The 27536-nt window shown below is 46.5% G+C and overlaps 1 protein-coding gene across 2 annotated transcripts in view; it reads left to right on the top strand.

Moving 5' to 3' along the window:
* LOC139422688 (protein tyrosine phosphatase non-receptor type 13) overlaps positions 1 to 27536 on the top strand; it is a 156089-nt gene that overhangs the window by 123174 nt on the left and 5379 nt on the right. Inside the window, exons 25-44 of one of the 2 annotated variants that reach the window (XM_071173891.1) lie at positions 681 to 1171; positions 1734 to 1871; positions 4251 to 4344; positions 5233 to 5318; positions 7318 to 7471; positions 7752 to 7984; positions 8160 to 8258; positions 8446 to 8658; positions 8862 to 9049; positions 9955 to 10117; positions 11726 to 11881; positions 12131 to 12302; positions 14426 to 14636; positions 14983 to 15068; positions 16547 to 16608; positions 19991 to 20146; positions 20375 to 20615; positions 20758 to 20870; positions 25650 to 25705; positions 25813 to 25910. In XM_071173891.1, the coding sequence (XP_071029992.1) occupies positions 681 to 1171; positions 1734 to 1871; positions 4251 to 4344; positions 5233 to 5318; positions 7318 to 7471; positions 7752 to 7984; positions 8160 to 8258; positions 8446 to 8658; positions 8862 to 9049; positions 9955 to 10117; positions 11726 to 11881; positions 12131 to 12302; positions 14426 to 14636; positions 14983 to 15068; positions 16547 to 16608; positions 19991 to 20146; positions 20375 to 20615; positions 20758 to 20870; positions 25650 to 25705; positions 25813 to 25910 (3210 nt within the window). The remainder of the gene's footprint in view (positions 1 to 680; positions 1172 to 1733; positions 1872 to 4250; positions 4345 to 5232; positions 5319 to 7317; positions 7472 to 7751; positions 7985 to 8159; positions 8259 to 8445; positions 8659 to 8861; positions 9050 to 9954; positions 10118 to 11725; positions 11882 to 12130; positions 12303 to 14425; positions 14637 to 14982; positions 15069 to 16546; positions 16609 to 19990; positions 20147 to 20374; positions 20616 to 20757; positions 20871 to 25649; positions 25706 to 25812; positions 25911 to 27536) is intronic. The other variant, XM_071173892.1, reaches the window with a different exon arrangement.

Here is a 27536-nt window from a genome sequence, read left to right as displayed (position 1 = left end):
TAGGTTGAATATTTGCTTAATGAATTCTCTCGTGAGTGACTGGCTGGGGTTAGCGCTGGGTCTGACTGGCTGGGGTTAGCGCCGGGTCTGACTGGCTGGGGTTAGCGCTGGGTCTGACTGGCTGGGGTTAGCGCCGGGTCTGACTGGCTGGGGTTAGCGCTGGGTCTGACTGGCTGGGGTTAGCGCTGGGTCTGACTGGCTGGGGTTAGCGCTGGGTCTGATTGGCTGGGGTTAGCGCTGGGTCTGACTGGCTGGGGTTAGCGCTGGGTCTGACTGGCTGGGGTTAGCGCTGGGTCTGACTGGCTGGGGTTAGCGCTGGGTCTGACTGGCTGGGGTTAGCGCTGGGTCTGACTGGCTGGGGTTAGCGCCGGGTCTGACTGGCTGGGGTTAGCGCCGGGTCTGACTGGCTGGGGTTAGCGCCGGGTCTGACTGGCTGGGGTTAGCGCCGGGTCTGACTGGCTGGGGTTAGCGCCGGTCTGACTGGCTGGGGTTAGCGCCGGGTCTGACTGGCTGGGGTTAGCGCCGGGTCTGACTGGCTGGGGTTAGCGGTAGAGCAATCCTATAACTAGTATCCTTTATGAATGTAGTTATAGATGTTTGAGGCACTATAAGCGCCTGTGTCACGTTTTATAATCCGTAGCAGTGCAATCATAACCACTATTCCTGTCTGTCTCCTCTAGAGCCTCCGTCAGGGTTTGTTTATAAACCCCAGGCTCCTCTGGTGGTCTCCGGACAGAGACAACAGGACCTGGACTTTGAGTCTTCAATTGAGGAACAGGAGGCAGGAACAGGCTCCCCCAGCCCTCCTCTCCCCACCACCACCCCGTCTGTCTCCACTGTCCCACGCCAGAGCAGCCTCCGCTCACAGGACTCCAGGACCGAGAGCACCAATGCACCTCACCAGACCCCCGTCAACGGCACCCACCCTCATCGCACCCTGCCCACTGAAGCTGCCTCGGTACCCGTATCCATACTCCATCACCAGGATCGAACCAACAACATCGCCTTGACCTTCGACCCACTCAAAGCGTCTCCACCAGCGTTGCCACCCAAAACCAGGAAAGCTAAGATCCCTGAGGTCCCTAAAGACCCAGACTATTCAGATAGAGGGGACTCTGAAATGGATGAGGAGACGTATTCTAGTAGTCAAGAGAAACCAAAGTTTAAAAAGGTAGGTAGGGGCCGGGGTTTTTCCTGACAAAACTTTAACAAGAGTTCAACAGGTGCCAGCTCTGTTTCAGTTACCTATAGTGGAGAGTTTTTCTCTGGTGGTGTTTTGATGCTTTTCACATGTCTGGTAGTCAGTAGGCTACAAGATCAAATTCAAGAGCAACATGTACAGTGAATAATGTTGAACATCTTGTGTATCACCTGAAGACTACCTGAGAAACAGTCCCTAGTATTTTAGTCATATGTTTGTAGGTATCCTCAAGGTAGACTACACAATACCACTACAAAGATGCATGGAGTTAACAAACAACCTCTCAAATGCTTGACGTTTTTTTACAAACTAATTGCATGTTTTGTTTAATCATGTCTGGCTACATGTCATTGCATTTAGAATTTTAACAAATGCAATACAGCGTTATAGTATGGCTGCATCTTTTGATCATTTCCTATGTTATACCAATTCCTCCCCCTCCTCTAAAACTACTTCCTGTTATTCTCTCTGCATGTCTGTTGCCTGGCAACAACCCCAATGTTCCATTTACTGCCATGTTCTCTGTTTGCAGGAGTTAACTCCTCCTCTCCCCAGCGGCAGCATGGGAGGGTTAAGTGGCAATGTCCCAGGGGTCAGTAGTCTCTCTCCTGGAGATCTGTTTGTCGTTGAGCTGTCTAAAAAGGACAGCAGCTTGGGCATAAGTGTCACGGTACTGTTACTTAGTGTCACGGTTCTGCTACTGAGTGTACTGTTTCTGGTACTGTTCTGAAAGGTTCTCTCGTTTTTGTTTTGGGGGGGGGGGGGGGTTCTTTCCTCATGACTGGTGTATGTGTTTTCCTGTAGCTCTGCTGCCTAGCGTCGCTCTGCTGCCTGGCGTCGTAGGTCTGCTGCTTGACTTTCATTGTGGGATTTGTAGATTGCTTTGCGTCTCTGCATGCAAATTTTCTCAAACAGACATGTTGAATGGAGGAGGATTCACACATGGTGACACTGGTGCTGTAGGTACAGATTACAGAAGTATCATTTGACCCACCAGTTTAATCTTGGTTTTACTAATGCCTGCGTAGATGTTGTGCCACTGCCTGCTTGACCACTTTGATTTGCTGAAGTGACCAGCAGTGTAATTTCCCCTGTGAATGAGTGGTATTATTATTGGTAGTGTCTTTCAACTTGAGTCATGTGGTCTATCATGGTGATACGTCATGTTAACAACACGACTTAGATACATCTGATCTGTATAATACAAACCAACTAATAACCCCATAGACCGGTAGTCTGTGGAAGACATTATGCTCCATCTGTCTGGTTGACTACTGAATACAGCATTATGCTCCCTCTGTCTGGTTGACTGTAGTGAATACAGCATTATGCTCCCTGTTTGGTTGACTGTAGAGAATACAGCATTATGCTCCCTCTGTCTGGTTGACTACTGAATACAGCATTATGCTCCCTCTGTCTGGTTGACTGTAGAGAATACAGCATTATGCTCCATCTGTCTGGTTGACTACTGAATACAGCATTATGCTCCCTCTGTCTGGTTGACTGTAGTGAATACAGCATTATGCTCCCTCTGTCTGGTTGACTAGTGAATACAGCATTATGCTCCCTCTGTCTGGTTGACTACTGAATACAGCATTATGCTCCCTCTGTCTGGTTGACTGTAGAGAATACAGCATTATGCTCCCTCTGTCTGGTTGACTGTAGAGAATACAGCATTATGCTCCCTCTGTCTGGTTGACTACTGAATACAGCATTATGCTCCCTCTGTCTGGTTAACTAGTGAATACAGCATTATGCTCCCTCTGTCTGGTTGACTACTGAATACAGCATTATGCTCCCTCTGTCTGGTTGACTGTAGAGAATACAGCATTATGCTCCCTCTGTCTGGTTAACTAGTGAATACAGCATTATGCTCCCTCTGTCTGGTTGACTAGTGAATACAGCATTATGCTCCCTCTGTCTGGTTGACTGTAGAGAATACAGCATTATGCTCCCTATGTCTGGTTGACTACTGAATACAGCATTATGCTCCCTCTGTCTGGTTAACTAGTGAATACAGCATTATGCTCCCTCTGTCTGGTTGACTATTGAATACAGCATTATGCTCCCTCTGTCTGGTTGACTGTAGAGAATACAGCATTATACTCCCTCTGTCTGGTTGACTAGTGAATACAGCATTATGCTCCCTCTGTCTGGTTGACTGTAAAGAATACAGCATTATGCTCCCTCTGTCTGGTTGACTGTAGTGAATACAGCATTATGCTCCCTCTGTCTGGTTGACTACTGAATACAGCATTATGCTCCCTCTGTCTGGTTGACTACTGAATACAGCATTATGCTCCCTCTGTCTGGTTGACTGTAGAGAATACAGCATTATGCTCCCTCTGTCTGGTTGACTAGTGAATACAGCATTATGCTCCCTCTGTCTGGTTGACTGTAGAGAATACAGCATTATACTCCCTCTGTCTGGTTGACTAGTGAATACAGCATTATGCTCCCTCTGTCTGGTTGACTGTAGAGAATACAGCATTATGCTCCCTCTGTCTGGTTGACTGTAAAGAATACAGCATTATGCTCCCTCTGTCTGGTTGACTGTAGAGAATACAGCATTATGCTCCCTCTGTCTGGTTGACTAGTGAATACAGCATTATGCTCCCTCTATCTGGTTGACTAGTGAATACAGCATTATGCTCCCTCTGTCTGGTTGACTAGTGAATACAGCATTATGCTCCCTCTGTCTGGTTGACTAGTGAATACAGCATTATGCTCCCTCTGTCTGGTTGACTGTAGAGAATACAGCATTATGCTCCCTCTGTCTGGTTGACTGTAGTGAATACAGCATTATGCTCCCTCTGTCTGGTTGACTGTAGTGAATACAGCATTATGCTCCCTCTGTCTGGTTGACTACTGAATACAGCATTATGCTCCATCTGTCTGTTTGACTGTAGTGAATACAGCATTATGCTCCCTCTGTCTGGTTGACTGTAGTGAATACAGCATTATGCTCCATCTGTCTGGTTGACTAGTGAATACAGCATTATGCTCCCTCTGTCTGGTTGACTGTAGTGACACGACCTGTTCTCCTCAGGGTGGAGTGAATACCAGTGTGAAGCATGGAGGGGTTTATGTGAAGGCCATCATCCCTAAAGGAGCTGCAGAACTGGACGGAAGGATCCAGAAGGGTAAGCTATAGCACCTAGGTCCTGTTCAGTAAAGGCACACCGTAGCAAAACGTTTTAAAACAAGGGTTTCTTATTGGACATGTCCAGCTAGTCCCTCCGTGTTTCAGTCTGTGTTGTTCCATTTGGTGCCTGATCAACACATCAGTAGGGAGAAAATATTTCGAAATGGGGAGTACTACCTGAACTTGTCCAATAAGAACACAGGTTTATGCTTTCTGTAGCAAAAACCTGTGCCATGGTGTATCCTACTGAACATTACCCTGATGGACTTGAGCCAGCATGGAGGATTCCCACCAAACCTGCCGTGGTATCATGGTGTCAGCACCTCAATGCTTGACTGGTGTTTGCTGAGTCAGACTGTTTATATACACTGAGTCTACAAAACACTAACAACTCTTTCCCTGACACAGACTGACCAGGTGAATCCAGGTGAGAGCTCTGATCTCTTATTGATGCCACTTGTTAAATCCACTTCAGTCAGTGTAGATGAAGGGGAGGATTTTTAAGCCTTGAGACAATTGAGACATGGATTGTGTATGTGTGCCATTCAGAGGGTAAGTGGGCAAGACAAAATATTTAAATGCCTTTGAACGGGGTATGGTAGGAGGTACCAGGCGCACCGGTTTGTGTCAAGAACTGTAGCGCTGCTGGATTTTTCCACAATCAAGATTCACATGTGTATCAAGAATGCTCCATCACCCAAGGGACATGCAGCATTGGAGTCAACATGGGCCAACATCCCTGTGGAACGCTTTCGACACCTTGTGGAGTCCACGCCTCGACGAATTGAGGCTGTTCTGAGGACAAAAGGGGATGCAGCTCAATATTAGGGAAGGTGTTCCTAATGTTTTGTACACTCAGTGTAATACCCGTCTCTATTGTTACTAGGTGACAGGGTGGTGGCTGTCAATGGGAAGAGTCTGGAAGGAGCCACTCACAAGCAGGCTGTGGAGACCCTCAGAGATACTGGAAAGGTCAGTACAGTCACAGTTGAAGCGATAGTTCACTTTCATCAAGTTTTACCTTATTTCCACTTACCTGTGGTAGTGAGTGATTGATTGCCTACTACGGTATGATTTAACCAGACAGTTTTTAAAGTCCATAAGCTTGTTTAGCAAGTTCCAGTATCTACAGTGGAAGTCGGAAGTTTACATACACTTAGGTTGGAGTCATTAAAACTTGTTTTTTCTACCACTCTACAAATTTCTATAGTTTTGGCAAGTCGGTTAGGACATCTACTTTGTGCTTGACACACATCATTTTTCCAACAATTGTTTACAGACAGATTATTTCACCTATAATTCACTGTATCACAATTCCAGTGGGTCAGACGTTTACATATACTAAGTTGACTGTGCCTTTAAACAGCTTGGAAATTTCCAGAAAATTATTTCATGGCTTTAGAAGCTTCTGATAGGCTAATTGACATTATTTGAGTCAATTGGAGGTGTACCTGTGGATGTATTTCAAGGCCTACCTTCAAACTCGGTGCCTCTTTGCTTGACATCTTGGGAAAATCAAAAAGAAATCAGCCAAGACCTCAGGAAAAACAACAACAGCAAAGAACCTTGTGAAGATGCTGGAGGAAGAGGGTAAAAAAGTATCTATATCCACAGTAAGACGAGCCCTATATCGACATAACCTGAAGGGTTGCTCAGCAAGCGAGAAGCCACTGCTCCAAAACCGCCATAAAAAAGACAGACTACGGTTTGCAACTGCACATGGGGACAAAGATCATACTTTTTGGAGAAATGTCCTCTGGTCTGATGAAACAAAAATAGAACTGTTTGGCCCTAATGACCATCGTTATGTTTGGAGGAAAAAGGGGGAGGCTTGCAAGCCGAAGAACACCATCCCAACGATGAAGCACGGGGGTGACAGCATCATGTTGTGTAGGTGCTTTGCTGCAGGAGGGACTGGTGCACTTCACAAAATAGATGGCATTATGAGGGAGGAGAATTATGTGGATATATTGAAGCAACATCTCAAAACATCAGTCAAGAAGTTAAAGCTTGGTCACAAATGGGTCTTCCAAATGGACAATGACCCCAAGCATACTTCCAAAGTTGTGGTAAAATGGCTTAAGGACAACAAAGTCAAGGTATTGGAGTGGCCATCACAAAGCCCTGACCTCAATTCTATAGAAAATGTGTGGGCAGAACTGAAAATGCGTGTGTGAGCAAGGAGGTCTACAAACCTGACTCAGTTACACCAGCTCTGTCAGGAGGAATGGGCCAAAATTCACCCAACTTATTGTGGGAAGCTTGTGGAAGGCCACCCAAAAAGTTTGACCCAAGTTAAACAATTTAAAGGCAATGCTACCAAATACTAATTGAGTGTATGTAAACTTCTGACCCACTGGGAATGTGATGAAAGAAATAAAAGCTGAAATAAATCATTCTCTCATTTCACATTCTTAAAATAAAGTGGTAATCCTAAAACAGGGAATTTTTACTTGGATTAAATGTCAGGAATTGTGAAACTGAGTTTAAAAATATTTGGCTAAGGTGTATATGTAAGCTTCCGACTTCAACTGTATCTACTATATAGGCTTATGGTGTCTTCTTTCCAATTTGAGACTCCTTGTGCTTTCTGACCAGTGATGTTACTCTCCGCTCCTCCCCTTCTCCTCCGCTCCTCCCCTTCTCCTCCGCTCCTCCCCTTCTCCTCCGCTCCTCCCCTTCTCCTCCGCTCCTCCGCTCCTCCCCTTCTCCTCCGCTCCTCCCCTTCTCCTCCCCTTCTCCTCCGCTCCTCCCCTTCTCCTCCGCTCCTCCCCTTCTCCTCCGCTCCTCCTCCGCGCCTTCTCCTCCGCTCCTCCCCTTCTCCTCCGCTCCTCCCCTTCTCTTCCGCTCCTCCCCTTCTGCTCCGCTCCTCCCCTTCGCTCCTCCCCTTCTGCTCCGCTCCTCCCCTTCTGCTCCGCTCCTCCCCTTCTCCTCCGCTCCTCCCCTTCTCCTCCGCTCCTCGCCTCTTCAGATGGTCCACTTGCTGTTAGAGAAGGGTCAGCTCCCTGTGGACCGTATCCACGCCCCTCTGACACCTCAGTGCACCCCTCCCAGCGACCAGCAACAACCGGCGCCAGAGGCTGCTCCGCCTAAAGCCCAGCCAGAGTACATCTTTATCACTGATAGTGAGTGTACAGTACACTCATTAATTCAAACACTCATTACTTTCTTATACATCACCAGCAGGTGCTAGTCTTTGATGTTTGATTATGGCATTGTGCCCTACTGCCGTTGTGCCCTTGAGCAAGGCACTTAAACCATAATTTGCTCCAGGGGCGTTACTCTGCAGCTGACCCTGTGCTCCTACCAGTATCTCAGGTGTGTGTGGTGTCTGAGAGAGTTAGCAGTCATACACATTTACGTTTTTGTTGGACAATAAAGTTTTCTTGTCTTCCTGTCCCCAAGACAATGTATTTGAGGTGCCCTTGCTGAAGAATTCGTCAGGCCTAGGGTTCAGCTTCAGTAGAGAGGAGACCTTCCCTGACCAGAACACCGGTAACGCCTCTGGTAACAGCTTCAGCATGGTCCGAGTGAAGAAGCTTTTCCCTGGGCAACCTGCCGCTGAGAGTGGACGAATCAACGTGGGTGACGTCATCGTCCGTGTCAACCAGACGCCCCTCAAAGGACTCTCGCAGCACGTATGTCACCTTTTTCAATATTGATCAATCAAGTCAAACAATGGGTTATATTAAGGGGTGGGGTTTCAAATGGCTTTTTCAGATGAAGAACTGACTCCCCTTTGTATGCCAATATTACATGACTCAACCATTTTCATATTAAATATTCTGTTGCGTTTCTCTGCCCTGCCACTAGGAGGTGATCTCAGCGCTGCGAGGGACCGGCCAGGAGGTCACTCTGCTGCTCTGTAGACCTGACCAGGGTGTCTTACCTGAGATGGACGCCTCTGCTCTGGTGAGGAACTCTACCAGTCAGCAGCACCTCTCACTGGGCAAAATGTCTGCTCTTCTCTTATAGTGATGGCATAGGACCATTTATCACTATAACCGCATTCACTATAAGTGGAGTGCAGTGTATTTTTGATGTTTAGTGAGCTATACACTAATATACTTACGGAGTGTATCTCATTCTCCCTCCCCAGACTCCCATGGCCTCTCCTCGTAAGGAACCAGTAGTCCAGACCCAGCAGCCTGAATCCAGCCTGGCCAGGCCCAGAACAGCCTCTCCTGTGGGGTCTGAGGGGAAGAGGAGCCTGGGACTGGGGCCTGGGCAAATGGAGGAAGCTCTGGACAGGCTGCTCATGAAGTCCCCCAGCCGTCGGGACAGCTACAGCGACAGCACAGATGATGAGGAGGTAACGATTTCATTGATAATTAGTAACAATTGATATCAAGAACCACTATAGGAATGGGTCTGTAAACTATTGAGTTAATGATTTTTAATGTGTGTATTGTTTCACTCGGCTGAGGCAACTGGACATTTTGTCAAATTCATTAATGGCTAATCATTGGATTTATTTATTTATTTATCCATTCATTCATTACTTAATTCATTCAGGTGGAGGAGGCCTTCAGCCCATCTCTGGAGCAGGGCCGACAAGCCTGGGATCGTAGTATCTACCAGACCCCCAGCAGTAACCTCACTCTGGAGAGACTCCGCCAGTATGAGACCCCCTGTGAGCTGGATGACACCATCCGCTCTGCCTACTACTCTTCCAACCTGTCACTGTCCAACCTCAGCAAAAGGTGAAGATTATGGCCTGTTATCCCGCAGAGGGGGTGGCCTGTTATCCCGCAGAGGGGAGGGCCTGTTATCCCGCAGAGGGTAGGGCCTGTTATCCCGGATCTAAGCATTCTGAAAAATACATGTTTTTTTATTTATTATTATTATTATTTATAAAATGAGCTTGAAATGGGGATAATAATAATCAATAAACATTAGTTCCTACCACGGCAGCAGCTGCTCTTCCTGGGGTACAGCAAAATTAAGGCAGTTTATACAATTTTAAAACATTAAAATGCACAATTGGCCCAGTGTCGTCCGGGTTAGGCCGGGGTAGGCTGTCATTTGTTAATAAGAATTTGTTCTTAACTGACTTGCTTCGTTAAATACAAAAACAAGGGCCTGTAGGACCTGCCTTGTTGATAGTGTTGTTAAGAAGGTAGAAACTAGGGCCTGTAGGACCTGCCTTGTTGATAGTGTTGTTAAGAAGGTAGAAACTAGGGCCTGTAGGACCTGCCTTGTTGATAGTGCTGGTAAGGTAGAGCAGTGCTTTATTATGGACCGACTAGAGTAACCAATGAGAGGTGATATAGTTTCCAGGTCATTAGTACCGTAACCAATGAGAGGTGATATAGTTTCCAGGTCATTAGTACCGTAACCAATGAGAGGTAACTCATTGCAGTCAGGTGAAATGTAATGAAAAGTTTTTTTTTATTCTACCTGACAGACAATAATATTGTATGATCTGTTCTACACAAGATATTTCTATGATAACCTTATAGACTAAGAATGCCACCTCAGTTGTACACTGTGCTTCAGCTTCTACTTGCTCTGTGGGGTCTAAACCAGGTTACAGTAAACAACCTTGCGACAACTGTTGGTTTAAAAATCACTTATTTGATGGATTCATTGTGTTCTATTTCCGCAGGTGTCCCTCCTCCTCCCCTCGGGTCCCTGACCTGACCACCACCCCTCAACCTATGGTATTATCTCCAGAAGCCCCCAGTCCCGACCCCCTGCCTCTCCCTCGACCACCACACTTCAACCACACCCTGACAGACAACAGACAGGACATGGACGAGTTTGTGCCGGTAAGAGCAGGGGGAAACTAGGACCTGTCTGAAAGCATAAGTACTTAGACCGTTCTGGTTTCCTGCATTCCTTTCTCTCAAAGCACATTGGAGGAGGTCCAAGGGAATCTCTTATGGGCAGAGGAGGCAAGGATGTAATGTGCATTATCCATGTAATTATGTAACTAAACTCAGCAAAAAAAGAAACGTCCTTTTTTCAGGACCCTGTCTTTCAAAGATAATTCGTAAAAATCCTAATAACTTCATAGATCTTTATTGTAAAGGGTTTAAACACTGTTTCCCATGCTTGTTCAATGAACCATAAAGAATGAATTAACATGCACCTGTGGAACGGTCGTTAAGACACTAACAGCTTACAGACGCTAGGCAATTAAGGTCACAGTTATGAAAACTTAGGACACTAAAGAGGCCTTTCTATTGACTCTGAAAGACACCAAAAGAAAGATGCCCAGGGTCCCTGCTCATCTGCGTGAACGTGCCTTAGGCATGCTGCAAGGACGCATGAGGACTGCAGATGTGGCCAGGGAACTAAATTGCAATGTCCGTACTGTGAGACGCCGACGGACAGCTGATCGTCCTCACAGTGGCAGACCACATGTAACACCTGCACAGGATTGGTACATCACACCTGCAGGACCGGTACAGGATGGCAACAACAACTGCCTGAGTTACATCAGGAACGCACAATCCCTCCAGTGCTCAGACTGTCCGCAATAGGCTGAAAGAGGCTGGACTGAGGGCTTGTAGGCCTGTTGTAAGGAAAGTCCTCACCAGACATCACCGGCAACAACGTCGCCTATGGGCACAAACCCACCGTCGCTGGATCAGACAGGACTGGCAAAAAGTGCTCTTCATTGATGAGTCACGGTTTTGTCTCACCAGGGGTGATGGTCGGATTTGCGTTTATTGTCGAAGGAATGAGCGTTACACCGAGGCCTGTACTCTGGAGCGGGATCGATCTGGAGGTGGAGGGTCCGTCATGGTCTGGGGCGGTGTGTCACAGCATCATCGGACTGAGCTTGTTGTCATTGCAGGCAATCTCAACACTGTGTGTTACAGAGAAGACATCCTCCTCCCTCATGTGGGAGCCTTCCTGCAGGCTCATCCTGACATGACCCTCCAGCATGACAATGCCATCAGACATACTGCTCGTTCTGTGCGTGATTTCCTGCAAGACAAGAATGTCAGTGTTTTGCCATGGCCAGCGAAGAGCCCGGATCTCAATCCCATTGAGCACTTCTGGGACCTGTTGGATCGGAGGGTGAGGGCTAGAGCCATTCCCCCCCAGAAATGTCCGGGAACTTGCAGGTGTCTTGGTGGAAGAGTTGGGTAACATCTCACAGCAAGAACTGGCAGATCTGGTGCAGTACATGAGGAGGAGATGCACTGCAGTACTTAATGCAGCTAGTGGCCACTTGTTCAGTTTATCTGTTGTTGAATCTTATGTTCATACAAATATTTACACATGTTAAGTTTGCTGAAAATAAACGCATTTAACAGTGGGAGGACGTTTCTTTATATGCTGAGTTTGTGTAGTATTCAGTATTCAGTTCCTTTTCAGCGCAGTTTGATTCCAACAGCGTTTGTTTACCACTGTCTGTTCGTCAGGACGTGGAGCTGAAAGTGTCCCTTGTGAAGTCTGAGAAAGGAAGCCTGGGGTTTACTCTGACCAAAGGGAACGACCTGGGCTGTTACATCCATGACATCATCCAGGACCCTGCCAAGGGAGACGGCAGGCTGCGTCCCGGGGATCGCATGATCATGGTACACATCTGCTGAATGTAGCTACTGAACACTCTCAATCTGGTTTTCCTTGATTCCTCACCTCCTCCTCCAATGCGTTTTAAGGAGGTGAGGAGAGACTTTGGGTCTCCTTCTCCAATGCAGTTTGAGGACACACGGAGAGAGGATACGAGGAATTGAAGACGGACAAATTGATAGTCATGTTTTCACACTCACTGTCAAGCATTTCACCTGTAGCGCTTTACTAACGACCCCCCCCCCCTCCTTCAGGTGAACAACAAAGATGTGTCCAACATGGGTCACACTGAGGTGGTGAACCTGGTGAGAGCGGCCCCCAGGGTGGTCGATCTAGTGGTAGGAAGGGTTCTCGAGGCTCCTAAACCCCCTATAGAAGCACACCTACTGTCGGACATCTCCTTCCAGTGCCCTGACCAAACATTAGGTAAGAGAGATATAGAGATCTATTTACACTGCCTAAAATTATCTATTTAACTCACGTGTATCATCTCAACTGTTGAAAATATCTGTGTTGGTTTGGGGTTATCAACCTCAGCGATGATGATGATTGTAAATAACTTGTGACATGGACAGAGCTCAAGAAAGCACAATATGTAAAAGGGTGTTAGATTGCAGTTTGAAAGGAATGTGTTTTTTGGGGGGGGGGGACTATAAATAAGCTTCCACTGCCTTGCTGTGGTGTTTTAGGTGACCGCTTTTGGTTCAGAAGGTCAGGGTTGTGTTCATTAGGCACCAAACAGAAGAGAATGGAACAGGTATAACTGAGCTTTTGGTTCAGAAGGTCAGGGTTGTGTTCATTAGGCACCAAACAGAAGAGAATGGAACAGGTATAACTGAGCTTTTGGTTCAGAAGGTCAGGGTTGTGTTCATTAGGCACCAAACAGAAGAGTATGGAACAGGTATAACTGAGCTTTTGGTTCAGAAGGTCAGGGTTGTGTTCATTAGGCACCAAACAGAAGAGTATGGAACAGGTATAACTGAGCTTTTGGTTCAGAAGGTCAGGGTTGTGTTCATTAGGCACCAAACAGAAGAGTATGGAACAGGTATAACTGAGCTTTTGGTTCAGAAGGTCAGGGTTGTGTTCATTAGGCACCAAACAGAAGAGAATGGAACAGGTATAACTGAGCTTTTGGTTCAGAAGGTCAGGGTTGTGTTCATTAGGCACCAAACAGAAGAGAATGGAACAGGTATAACCGAGCTGGACTTCAGTTTTCCATAGCAACACATTTTAAAACATATTATTTTCGCTGCAGGGACTGTGTTGGACGGGGGAAGTGACTGTGTATGTGGTGTTGTTCATAAAGCTTAACGGTGTTGTATCTCTCCCTACAGGTCTAGTATTGGACAGTGACAGTGTGTACAGGGTGTTGTCTCTCCCTACAGGTCTAGTATTAGACAGTGACAGTGTGTACAGGGTGTTGTGTCTCCCTACAGGTCTAGTATTGGACGGGGGCAGTGACAGTGTGTACAGGGTGCTGTGTCTCTCCCTACAGGTCTAGTATTGGACAGTGTGTACGGGGTGTTGTCTCCCTACAGGTCTAGTATTGGACGGGGGCAGTGACAGTGTGTACAGGGTGTTGTCTCTCCCTACAGGTCTAGTATTGGACGGGGGCAGTGACAGTGTGTACAGGGTGTTGTCTCTCCCTACAGGTCTAGTATTGGACGGGGGCAGTGACAGTGTGTACAGGGTGCTGTGTCTCTCCCTACAGGTCTAGTATTAGGCAGTGACAGTGTGTACAGGGTGTTGTTCATAAGGCTTAACGTTGTGTCTCCCTACAGGTCTAGTATTAGACAGTGATGGTGTGTACGGGGTGTTGTCTCCCTACAGGTCTAGTATTAGACAGTGACAGTGTGTACGGGGTGTTGTGTCTCCCTACAGGTCTAGTATTGGACGGGGGCAGTGACAGTGTGTACAGGGTGCTGTGTCTCTCCCTACAGGTCTAGTATTGGACAGTGACAGTGTGTACAGGGTGTTGTGTCTCCCTACAGGTCTAGTATTGGACGGGGGCAGTGACAGTGTGTACAGGGTGCTGTGTCTCTCCCTACAGGTTTAGTATTGGACAGTGACAGTGTGTACGGGGTGTTGTATCTCTCCCTACAGGTCTAGTATTGGACAGTGACAGTGTGTACAGGGTGTTGTGTCTCCCTACAGGTCTAGTATTGGACGGGGGCAGTGACAGTGTGTACAGGGTGCTGTGTCTCTCCCTACAGGTTTAGTATTGGACAGTGACAGTGTGTACGGGGTGTTGTGTCTCCCTACAGGTCTAGTATTGGACGGGGGCAGTGACAGTGTGTACAGGGTGTTGTCTCTCCCTACAGGTCTAGTATTGGACGGGGCAGTGACAGTGTGTACAGGGTGTTGTCTCTCCCTACAGGTCTAGTATTAGGCAGTGACAGTGTGTACAGGGTGTTGTATCTCTCCCTACAGGTCTAGTATTAGGCAGTGACAGTGTGTACAGGGTGTTGTTCATAAGGCTTAACGTTGTGTCTCCCTACAGGTCTAGTATTAGACAGTGATGGTGTGTACGGGGTGTTGTCTCCCTACAGGTCTAGTATTGGACGGGGGCAGCGACAGTGTATACGGGGTGTTGTTCATAAAGGAGGTACTGCCTGGCTCGGTGGCGCTGCTGGAGGGGAGTCTGAGGCCCTTGGACCTGGTCCACTATATCAACGGAGCTCCAACTCTGGACCTGACCCTCAATGAGAGCTGCAGGCTGCTGGAGATCTCCCTCAGGGAGCTCACTATCAAAGCTACAAGGTAAACTTAACCCTCACCCTGAATTCCAAATAGACCCCTAGCCCCTACACACTAGGCACTTTGGGTTAGGTGTATACCTGCGAGGGTCCCTCAGGGACCTCACCAGGTAAACACTAGCCTTATGTACCATAAACACATTTTTTTCCAGGAAATGTCCTTTACTAGTAAACATTCAGTCCATTTCTGTACAAGGCAGTGCTTGCCAGCTAGTGCCAAAGAGGTTTGGAACTGAGAGACTCAATAAATGATTACTTCCTATAATGCCCTCTTCAGATACCCGTCCAAGAGGTACATGTGTTCATTATCCTTGACCTAATTGATCTCTCTATCTCTCTTCTCCCTCCAGGGATGGGAAACCAGTGTCTCCAGGACAGAAGAGTATTTCTTTTCTCAACAACAACGTCAGTCCCGAAGTCTCCACCAGCCTCAACGGTAAGTACTTGTAAAAGCCTATTCATACAAATCGTAGACTGTTATCCTTTGAAAGATTTGCTGAATGTGTAGCATTATGGTACATATACAGTAAGTACATCCAGTCAAGTTCTCTTACCTTCTTCACAATCAGGAAGTATACAATACCCCTATACCTTTTCCACATTTTGTTGTTACTGATCTACGCACAATACCCCACATGTTATTTTTTATGACTAGCCAATCTCTGTACCCCAGACATACAATTATCTGTAAGGTCCCTCAACTGTGTAGTGAATTTCAAGCAAAGACCAAGGTTTTTTTAAGTTCTCAAGGGATGCCACCAATTGGTAGATGTAAAAAAATGTTTTTTTAAAAAGCATTTGCTGAATGTCTCTTTGAGCATGGTGTGGTGAAGTTATCAATTAGGCTTTTGATTGTCACTACAAAGATACAGGCGTCCTTGCTAACTTAGTTGCCGGGCAGGAAGGAAACTGCTCAGGGATTTCACCATGAGGCCACTGCTGACTTTTTAAAACAGTTACACACTTTAATGACTGTAATAGGAGAAAACTGAGGATGGATCAACAACATTGTAGTTACTCTACAATACTAACCTAATTGACAGAGTGAAAAGAAGGAAGCCTGTTCAGAATAAAAATATTCCAAAACATGAATCCTGTTTGCATTAAGGCACTAAAGTAATACTGCAAAAAATATGGCAAAGCAATTCACTTTTTGTCCTGAATACTAAGTGTTATGTTTGGGGCAAATCCAATACAACACATCAAAGAGTACCTCTCTCCATATTTTCAAGCATAGTGGTGGCTGCATCATGTTATGGGTATGCTTGTAATCGTTAAGGACTTTTCAGGATAAAGAAACATAATGGAGCTGAGCACAGGCAAAACCTGGTTCAGTCTGCTTTCCACCAGACACTAGGATATGAATTCACCTTTCAGCAGGACAATAACCTAAAACACAAGGCCTATAACACACTGGAGTTGCTTACCAAGAAGACTTTTGATGTTCCTGAGTGGCCTAGTTACAGTTTTGACATAAACCAGCTTGAAAATGTATGGCAAAACATGAAAATGGCTGTCTAGCAATGATCAACAACCAACTTGACAGAGCTTGAAGATTTAAAAAAATAAAATAATGTGCAAATATTGTACAATCCAGGTGTGTAAAGCTCTTAGACACACAGCTGAAATTGCTGCCAAAGGTGATTCTAACAAGTATTGACTCGTGAATACCTATGTAAATTAGATTTCTGTATTTCATTTTCAATAAATTTGCAAACACTTCTAAAAACATGTTTTCGCTTTATTATGTATGGGGTGTTGTATGTAGATGGGTGACAAAAATATATATATTTAATCCAAGCTGTAACACAACAAAATGTGGAGTAAGTCAAGGGGTATGAACACTTTCTGAAGGCTCTGCATGTTATGAGGTTGTGGAGTATGATGTGACTGTTCCTTCCCCCCCTGTTACAGATTATGTCTTGGGGGCTGATCACAGAGAAACAGAGGCCTTCTCTACACTTTGTCCTCCGGAGGTAACTACACCTGCTTTATTTAAGTCTACTACTTTCCTATTGTTGGATAGATTGACAACACTTGCTTTACATGTGACTATAGCAACTCAACTTCAGGCACTTACACACATTTAAATTGCATTAACTGTGCTATAAGGATATGCAATTGGGTTAACTCTGCTATAAGGATATGCAATTGGGTTAACTCTGCTATAAGGATATGCAATTGGGTTAACTCTGCTATAAGGATATGCAATTGGGTTAACTCTGCTATAAGGATATGCAATTGGGTTAACTCGGCTATAAGGATATGCAATTGGGTTAACTCTGCTAGAGAGTTCATTAGTCACATTCACAGAGTTGTAAATGTAGGGTACAGTGTAAATGTCCATTCATTGGGGGGGTAGGGTAGGGGGAGGGGGGGGGGGGGGGGGGTAGTGTTTTGCCATGATGTTCCTATACTGCCCGCATCTGAATCAAATCAAATGTTAGTTGTCACATGCGCCGAATACAACAGGTCCATTACAACATTGTCCTTACAAGCCCTTAACCAACAATGCAGAGTATTGTCCTTGCAAGCCCTCAACCAACAATGCAGAGTATTCTCCTTACAAGCCCTTAACCAACAATGCAGAGTATTCTCCTTACAAGCCCTTAACCAACAATGCAGAGGATTCTCCTTACAAGCCCTTAACCAACAATGCAGAGGATTCTCCTTACAAGCCCTTAACCAACAATGCAGAGGATTCTCCTTACAAGCCCTTAACCAACAATGCAGAGGATTCTCCTTACAAGCCCTTAACCAACAATGCAGAGTATTCTCCTTACAAGCCCTTAACCAACAATGCAGAGGATTCTCCTTACAAGCCCTTAACCAACAATGCAGAGGATTCTCCTTACAAGCCCTTAACCAACAATGCAGAGGATTCTCCTTACAAGCCCTCAACCAACAATGCAGAGGATTCTCCTTACAAGCCCTTAACCAACAATGCAGAGGATTCTCCTTACAAGCCCTTAACCAACAATGCAGAGGATTCTCCTTACAAGCCCTTAACCAACAATGCAGAGGATTCTCCTTACAAGCCCTTAACCAACAATGCAGAGTATTGTTCTTACAAGCCCTCAACCAACAATGCAGAGTATTCTCCTTACAAGCCCTTAACCAACAATGCAGAGTATTCTCCTTACAAGCCCTTAACCAACAATGCAGAGGATTCTCCTTACAAGCCCTTAACCAACAATGCAGAGGATTCTCCTTACAAGCCCTTAACCAACAATGCAGAGTATTGTCCTTACAAGCCCTTAACCAACAATGCAGAGGATTCTCCTTACAAGCCCTTAACCAACAATGCAGAGGATTCTCCTTACAAGCCCTTAACCAACAATGCAGAGGATTCTCCTTACAAGCCCTTAACCAACAATGCAGAGGATTCTCCTTACAAGCCCTTAACCAACAATGCAGAGGATTCTCCTTACAAGCCCTCAACCAACAATGCAGAGGATTCTCCTTACAAGCCCTTAACCAACAATGCAGAGGATTATCCTTACAAGCCCTTAACCAACAATGCAGAGGATTCTCCTTACAAGCCCTTAACCAACAATGCAGAGGATTCTCCTTACAAGCCCTTAACCAACAATGCAGAGGATTCTCCTTACAAACCCTTAACCAACAATGCAGAGGATTCTCCTTACAAGCCCTTAACCAACAATGCAGAGGATTATCCTTACAAGCCCTTAACCAACAATGCAGAGGATTATCCTTACAAGCCCTTAACCAACAATGCAGAGGATTCTCCTTACAAGCCCTTAACCAACAATGCAGAGGATTATCCTTACAAGCCCTTAACCAACAATGCAGAGTAAAGTAAAAAAAAAAAATTAACACAATAAAATGATACAGGGGGTACTTGTACCAAGTCAATGTGCGGGGCTACGGGTTAGTCGAGGTAATTGAGGTAATATGTACATGTAGGTAGAGTTAAAGTGACTATGCATAGATTATAAACAGAGAGTAGCAGCAGTGTAATAAAGGGGGTCGATGCAAATAGTCTGGGTAGCCATTTGATTAACTGTCCAGCAGTCTTATGGTATAAAGGTCCTGGATGACAGGAAGCTTGGCCCCAGTGATGTACTGGGCCGTATGCTTTACCCTCTGTAGCGCCTTGCGGTCGGATGCCGAGCAGTTGCCATACCAGGCGGTGATGCAACCAGTCAGGATGCTCTTGATGGTGCAGCTGTAGAACTTTTTGAGGATCTGATGACCCATGCCAAATATTTTCAGTCTCCTGAGGGGGAAAAGGTGGTGTTGTGCCCTCTACACAACTGTATTGGTGTGCTTGGACCATAATAGTTTGTTGGTGATGTGGACACCAAGGAACTTGAAGCTCTCGACCCGCTCCACTACAGCCCTGTCGATGTGAATGGGGGCGTATCAGTGAAGTCACTTGCCAGTTGGTCAGCGCATGCTCGGAGTACACGTCCTGGTAATCCGTCTGGCCCTGCGGCCTTGTGAATGTTGACCTGTTTAAATGTCTTACTGACCGGCTACGGAGAGCATGATCACACAGTCGTTCAGAACAACTGATGCTTTCGTGCATGCTTCAGTGTTGCTTGCCTCAAAGCGCGCATAGAAGTCATTCGGCTACCATCAATGGGCAGCTCGTGGCTGGGCTATGTTTTGTATTTCGTAATAGCTTGCAAGCCCTGCCACATCCGACGAGCCGGTGTAGTAGGATTCAATCTTAGTCCTGTATTGACGTTTTGCTTGTTTGATGGTTCGTCTGAGGGCATAGCGGGATTTCTTATAAGCGTCCGGATTAGTGTCCTGCTCCTTGAAAGCGGCAGCTCTAGCCTTTCGCTCCGTGCGGAGTGACGGAAGCGGGGACAACAGTCCGTGGCTGGGGTCCTTAATGATCTCCTTGGCCTTCCTGAGCCACCTGGTGTTGTAAGTGTCCTGGAGTGCAGGCAGTGTGCACACAATGGCGCGTTTGGCTGAGCGTACCACCCTCTGAAGAGCCTTGCCGTCCGTGGTGGTGGAGTTGCTGTGCCAGGCTGTGATGCAGCCCGACAATATGCTCTCGATGGTGCTCCTGTAGAACACTGAGAGCCCTAGGGGACAGGCCAAGTTTCTTCAGCCTCCAGAGTATGAAGAGTCACTGTCATGCCTTCACCGGGGTGTCTGTGGTTTGACCATTTCAGCTCCTTGTAGATGTTTATGGTGAGGAACTTGATGTTTTTGACCATTTCCCTGTTGATGGCTATAAGGATATGTCCTTTAGTAGTCAATAAAAGGTGTAGACTAAAGTGTTCTGATCTGTTGACTCCAACCTGTGTGTGTCTTGAGATTTCCGATTGCCCCTGGACATTGGACAGTGAGTAATATTCTGTTTTGTTGTGCTTCCAGGAGGAGATCATTCAGTTGGACCTTGACAAGCCTGCGGCCGGAGGCCTAGGCTTCTCTGTTATCGGAGGAGAGAGGGGCATCTTTGTCAAGTCCATCACCCCTGGTGGCATAGCAGATCGTACAAGACGGCTGCAAGTGGGGGATAGACTGCTCAAAGTAAGTCTGATCGACTCTTGCGGCGGTGTTTTCAATGTAATAACAGCTCTTGTCCACTAGGTGGTGATCTTTGACCATAACTCATCTGAATGCAGGGTTGTGCTCTAGGCCACGTCGTAATAAACGTTTTACAACAGCAAAACAAATTCAGGCATTACCTCCCTGTTTCACCCAACCATACATGATGCAGTTTTAAGGTTTCTAGCTGACGGTGTATCTATCCATCAGGTGAACGAGGAGCTGATGACTGGTGTGTCTCACACTAAAGCTGTCACCACTATCCGAAAGGTCAAAGGACTGGTCCACCTCATAGTGTCCAGACCGCCTGACCAAAACCCCAACACCTACCTGGCCTACCTCCCCATCATCTCTGACAAGTGCAACGGCAACAGTGACGACATTGGGGTGAAGACTAAACCGTCTAGTCCACCTGATGAGAACAGTAGCCTTCCTGACATACCGCCAATAGGTAAGTTACTACTCTTTATCCCTACAGATTTGAGTGTTGAAGGGTATGTTGAAAAGTTAAATTTTCTGATGCCTGCTCCTCACTGTTGTCAACACCATGTGCCAGTTTGACAGTCTTCTTCTCTCCTGTGTTCGTCACCCAGACTATGATGTAGGTTCAATGGAACGGAGGACGAGAGAGGGTGAGGTGGAGAACACGGAGCTGTCTGAAGACACAGACCGTGACGGTTCCTCTCTACCAGAGGACTCTCCTGAGGTGGGTACATACTGTGATGGTTCCTCTCTACCAGAGGACTCTCCTGAGGTGGGTACATACTGTGATGGTTCCTCTCTACCAGAGGACTCTCCTGAGGTGGGTACATACTGTGATGATTCCTCTCTACTAGAGGACTCTCCTGAGGTGGGTACATACTATGATGGTCCCTCTCTACCAGAGGACTCTCCTGAGGTGGGTACATACTCTGGGGAGGATGTGCCTCTAAGGCAGGGCTATTCAACTACAAATCAAATCAAATTTATTTATATAGCCCTTCTTACATCAGCTGATATCTCAAAGTGCTGTACAGAAACCCAGCCTAAAACCCCAAACAGCAAGCAATGCAGGTGTAGAAGCACAGTGGCTAGGAAAAACTCCCTAGAAAGGCCAGAACCTAGGAAGAAACCTAGCTATGAGGAACCAGGCTATGAGGGGTGGCCAGTCCTCTTCTGGCTGTGCCGGGTGGAGATTATAACAGAACATGGCCAAGATGTTCAAATGTTTATAAATGACCAGCATGGTCAAATAATAATAATCACAGTAGTTGTCGAGGTTGCAGCAAGTCAGCACCTCAGGAGTAAATGTCAGTTGGCTTTTCATAGCCGATCATTAAGAGTATCTCTACCACTCCTGCTGTCTCTAGAGAGTTGAAAACAGCAGGTCTGGGACAGGTAGCACATCCGGTGAACAGGTCAGGTGTCCATAGACGCAGGCAGAACAGTTGAAACTGGAGCAGCAGCACGACCAGGTGGACTGGGGACAGCAAGGAGTCATCATGCCAGGTAGTCCTGAGGCATGGTCCTAGGGCTCAGGTCCTCTGAGAGAGAGAAAGAAAGAAAGAGAGAGAGAGAATTAGAGAGAGCATACATAAATTCACACAGGACACCGGATAAGACAGGAGAAGTACTCCAGATATAACAGACTGACCCTAGCCCCACACAAACTACTGCAGCATAAATACTGGAAGCTGAGACAGGAGGGGTCAGGAGACACTGTGGTCCCATACGATGATACCCCCAGACGGGGCCAAACAGGCAGGATATAACCCCACCCATTTTGCCAAAGCACAGCCCCCACACCACTAGAGGGATATCTTCAACCACCAACTTACCATCCTGAGACAAGGCTGAGTATAGCCCACAACGATCTCCGCCACGGCACAACCGAAGGGGGGGCGCCAACCCAGACAGGAAGATCACGTCAGTGACTCAACCCACTCAAGTGACGCACCCCTCCTAGGGACTGCATGGAAGAGCACCAGTAAGCCAGTGACTCAGCCCCTGTAATAGGGTTAGAGGCAGAGAATCCCAGTGGAGAGAGGGGAACCGGCCAGGCAGAGACAGCAAGGGCAGTTCGTTGCTCCAGAGCCTTTCCGTTCACCTTCACACTCCTGGGCCAGACTACACTCAATCATAGGACCTACTGAAGAGACGAGTTTTCAATAAAGACTTAAAGGTTGACCGAGTCTGCGTCTCTCACATGGGTAGGCAGACCATTCCATAAAAATTGAGCTCTATAGGAGAAAGCCCTGCCTCCAGCTGTTTGCTTAGAAATTCTAGGGACAATTAGGAGGCCTGCGTCTTGTGACTGTAGCGTACGTGTAGGTATGTACGGCAGGACCAAATCAGAAAGATAGGTAGGAGCAAGCCCATGTAATGCTTTGTAGGTTAGGAGTAAAACCTTGAAATCAGCCATTGCCTTAACAGGAAGCCAGTGTAGGGAGGCTAGCACTGGAGTAATATGATCAAATGTTTTGGTTCTAGTCAGGATTCTAGCAGCCGTATTTAGCACTAACTGAAGTTTATTAAGTGCTTTATCCGGGTATCCGGAAAGTAGAGCATTGCAGTAGTGTAACCTTGAAGTAACAAAAGCATGGATACATTTTTCTGCATTTTTGGACAGAAAGTTTCTAATATTTGCAATGTTATGTAGATGGGAAAAAGCTGTCCTTGAACCAACCAGTCTTGATATGTTCGTCAAAAGAGAGATCAGGGTCCAGAGGAACGCCGAGGTCCTTCAGTTTTATTTGAGACGACTGTACAACCATCAAGATTAATTGTCAGATTCAACAGAAGATCTCTTTGTTTCTTGGGACCTAGAACAAGCATCTCTGTTTTGTCCGAGTTTAAAAGTAGAAAGTTTGCAGCCATCCACTTCCTTATGTCTGAAACACATGCTTATAGCAAGGGCAATTTTGGGGCTTCACCATGTTTCATTGAACTGTACAGCTGTGTGTCATCCACATAGCAGTGAAAGTTAACATTATGTTTTCGAATGACATCCCCAAGAGGTAAAATATAGAGTGAAAACAAGAGTGGTCCTAAAATGGAACCTTGAACACTGAAATGTACAGTTGATTTGTCAGAGGACAAACCATTCACAGATACAAACAGATATCTTTCCGACAGATAAGATCTAAACCAGGCCAGAACTTGTCCGTGTAGACCAATTTGGGTTTCCAATCTCTCCAAAAGAATGTGGTGATCGATCGTATCAAAAGCAGCACTAAGGTCTAGGAGCACAAGGACAGATGGAGAGCCTCAGTCTGACACCAATTAAAAGGTCATTTACCACCTTCACAAGTGCAGTCTCAGTGCTATGATGGGGTCTAAAACCAGACTGAAGCATTTCGTATACGTTGTTTGTCTTCAGGAAGGCAGTGAGTTGCTGCGCAACAGCTTTTTCAAACATTTTTGAGAGGAATGGAAGATTCGATATAGGCCGACAGTTTTTTATATTTTCTGGGTCAAGGTTTGGCTTTTTCAAGAGAGGCTTTATTACTGCCACTTTTAGTGAGTTTGGTACACATCCGGTGGATAGGGAGCCATTTATTATGTTCAACATAGGAGGGCCAAGCACAGGAAGCAACTCTTTCAGTAGTTTAGTTGGAATAGGTTCCAGTAGGCAGCTTGAAGGTTTGGAGACCATTATTATTTTCATCATTGTGTCAAGAGATATAGTACTAAAACACTTGAGTGGCTCTCGTGATCCTAGGTCCTGGCAGTGTTGTGCAGATTCAGGACAACTGAGCTTTGAAGGAATACGCAGATTTAAAGAGGAGTCCGTCATTTGCTTTCTAATGATCATGATCTTTTCCTCAAAGAAGTTCATGAATTTATTACTGCTGAAGTGAAAGCCATCCTCTCTTGGGGAATGCTGCTTTTTATTTAGCTTTGCGACAGTATCAAAAATAAATTTCGGATTGTTCTTATTTTCCTCAATTAAGTTGGAAAAATAGGATGATCGAGCAGCAGTAAGGGCTCTTCGATACTGCACGATACTGTCTTTCCAAGCTAGTCGGAAGACTTCCAGTTTGGTGTGGCGCCATTTCCGTTCCAATTTTCTGGAAGTTTGCTTCGGAGCTTGGGTATTTTCTGTGTACCAGGGAGCTAGTTTCTTATGAGAAATGTTTTTAGTTTTTAGGGGTGCCACTGCATCTAGGGTATTGCGCAAGGTTAAATTGAGTTCCTCAGTTAGGTGGTTAACCAATTTTTGTCCTCTGACGTCCTTGGGTAGGCAGAGGGAGTCTGGAAGGGCATCAAGGAATCTTTGTGTTGTCTGAGAATTTATAGCACGACTTTTGATGATCCTTGGTTGGGGTCTGAGCAGATTATTTGTTGCGATTGCAAACGTAATAAATTGGTGGTCCGATAGTCCAGGATTATGAGGAAAAACATTATGATCCACAACATTTATTCCATGGGACAAAACTAGGTCCAGAGTATGACTGTGACAGTGAGTAGGTTCAGAGACATGTTGGACACAACCCACTGAGTCGATGATGGCTCCGAAAGCCTTTTGGAGTGGGTCTGTGGACTTTTCCGTGTGAATATTGAAATCACCAAAAATTTTAATATTATCTGCTATGACCACAAGGTCCGATAGGAACTCAGTGAGGAACGCTGTGCATGGCCCATGAGGCCTGTAAACAGTAGCTATAAAAAGTGATTGAGTAGGCTGCATATATTTCATGATTAGAAGCTCAAAAGACAAACATTCTTTTTTTTTTTTTGTCAATTGAAATTTGCTATCGAAAATGTTAGCAACACCTCTGCCTTTGCGGGTTGCACAGGGGATATGGTCACTAGTGTAACCAGGAGGCGAGGCCTCATTTAACACAGTAAATTCATCAGGCTTAAGCCGTGTTTCAGTCAGGCCAATCACATCAAGATTATGATCAGTGATTATTTCATTGACTATTACTGCCTTTGAAGTGAGGGATCTAACATTGAATAGCCCTATTTTGAGATGTGAGGTATCACTATCTCTTTCAATAATGGCAGGAATGGAGGAGGTCTTTATCCTAGTGAGATTGCTAAGGCGAACACCGCCATGTTTAGTTTTGCCCAACCTAGGTCGAGGCACAGACAGTCTCAATGGGGATAGCTGAGCTGACTACACTGACTGTGCTAGTCGCAGACTTCACTACTGCCTGGCCTGCACCCTATTTCATTGTGGAGCTAGAGGAGTTTGAGCCCTGTCTATGTTGGTAGATAAGATGAGAGCACCCCTCCAGCTAGGATGGAGTCCGTCACTCCTCAACAGGCCAGGCTTGGTCCTGTTTGTGGGTGAGTCCCAGAAAGAGGGCCAATTATCTACAAATTCTATCTTTTGGGAGGGGCAGAAAACAGTTTTCAACCAGCGATTGAGTTGAGACTCTGCTGTAGAGCTCACCCCCCCCCCCCCCCCCCCCTAACTGGGAGGGGGCCAGGGACAATTATAGTCCTGGAGGGTCAAAACACAACTTCATCTGTTTCTGTGTTGTGTGTGGAATTCCAGACCTCCCGGAAAGCCGACTGGAGAGAAGAAAGTGTAGATGACCCACTAAATGAAAGGTAAGGGGGGGGGCTCCAGAATAGTGTGACTGAATGTCACCAGAGGACATTTTTGTATTTTTTTGTATATATATTTTTTAAATCTCATATCGTATGTTCCTTCCCAGCTACCTGCAGATGACGTCAGAGATTCCAGAAGAGGATGAGATTACCTGGGGGAGTGACGAGCTGCCTATAGAGAACATCAACTCCAAATTCACTGACGGTAAGCCCATCTATAGAGAATATTAACTAGAAATTGACTTTGAGCGTGAACACCGCACCCAACGACTCAGCATCACCAATTTCATTGCCTAACCTTGATTGACCTTTGGTTCTGCCGATTTTGATTATCCTCTTCCAAAACATATGCAATTGAATGGATTTTCTCGAGTGAGTGGTTAGCTGAGTCTCTGGTTAGCTACGTCTCTCTGGTTAGCTACGTCTCTCTGGTTAGCTACGTCTCTCTGTTTAGCTACGTCTCTCTGGTTAGCTGCGTCTCTCTGGTTAGCTGCGTCTCTCTGGTTAGCTACGTCTCTGGTTAGCTGCGTCTCTGGTTAGCTGCGTCTCTCTGGTTAGCTGCGTCTCTCTGGTTAGCTGCGTCTCTCTGGTTAGCTACGTCTCTGGTTAGCTGCGTCTCTGGTTAGCTGCGTCTCTGGTTAGCTACGTCTCTGGTTAGCTGCGTCTCTCTGGTTAGCTGCGTCTCTCTGGTTAGCTACGTCTCTCTGGTTAGCTGCGTCTCTGGTTAGCTGCGTCTCTCTGGTTAGCTGCGTCTCTGGTTAGCTGCGTCTCTCTGGTTAGCTACGTCTCTCTGGTTAGCTGCGTCTCTCTGGTTAGCTGCGTCTCTCTGGTTAGCTGCGTCTCTCTGGTTAGCTGCGTCTCTCTGGTTAGCTGCGTCTCTCTGGTTAGCTGCGTCTCTCTGGTTAGCTACGTCTCTCTGGTTAGCTGCGTCTCTCTGGTTAGCTACGTCTCTGGTTAGCTGCGTCTCTCTGGTTAGCTGCGTCTCTCTGGTTAGCTGCGTCTCTCTGGTTAGCTACGTCTCTGGTTAGCTGCGTCTCTCTGGTTAGCTACGTCTCTCTGGTTAGCTACGTCTCTGGTTAGCTGCGTCTCTCTGGTTAGCTACGTCTCTCTGGTTAGCTACGTCTCTGGTTAGCTGCGTCTCTCTGGTTAGCTACGTCTCTCTGGTTAGCTACGTCTCTGGTTAGCTGCGTCTCTGGTTAGCTGCGTCTCTGGTTAGCTGCGTCTCTGGTTAGCTGCGTCTCTCTGGTTAGCTACGTCTCTGGTTAGCTACGTCTCTCTGGTTAGCTACGTCTCTCTGGTTAGCTACGTCTCTGGTTAGCTGCGTCTCTCTGGTTAGCTACGTCTCTCTGGTTAGCTACGTCTCTGGTTAGCTGCGTCTCTGGTTAGCTGCGTCTCTCTGGTTAGCTACGTCTCTGGTTAGCTACGTCTCTCTGGTTAGCTACGTCTCTCTGGTTAGCTGCGTCTCTGGTTAGCTGCGTCTCTCTGGTTAGCTGCGTCTCTGGTTAGCTGCGTCTCTCTGGTTAGCTGCGTCTCTCTGGTTAGCTGCGTCTCTCTGGTTAGCTGCGTCTCTCTGGTTAGCTGCGTCTCTCTGGTTAGCTGCGTCTCTCTGGTTAGCTACGTCTCTGGTTAGCTGCGTCTCTCTGGTTAGCTACGTCTCTCTGGTTAGCTGCGTCTCTCTGGTTAGCTGCGTCTCTCTGGTTAGCTACGTCTCTCTGGTTAGCTACGTCTCTGGTTAGCTGCGTCTCTGGTTAGCTGCGTCTCTGGTTAGCTGCGTCTCTCTGGTTAGCTACGTCTCTCTGGTTAGCTACGTCTCTCTGGTTAGCTGCGTCTC

Source organism: Oncorhynchus clarkii, chromosome 12 (genome assembly GCF_045791955.1).
Source record: "Oncorhynchus clarkii lewisi isolate Uvic-CL-2024 chromosome 12, UVic_Ocla_1.0, whole genome shotgun sequence".
Taxonomy (NCBI): domain Eukaryota; kingdom Metazoa; phylum Chordata; class Actinopteri; order Salmoniformes; family Salmonidae; genus Oncorhynchus; species Oncorhynchus clarkii.
The sequence above is the reverse complement of the archived record's forward strand: the minus strand, read 5'-3'. Positions and strand labels throughout refer to the sequence as shown.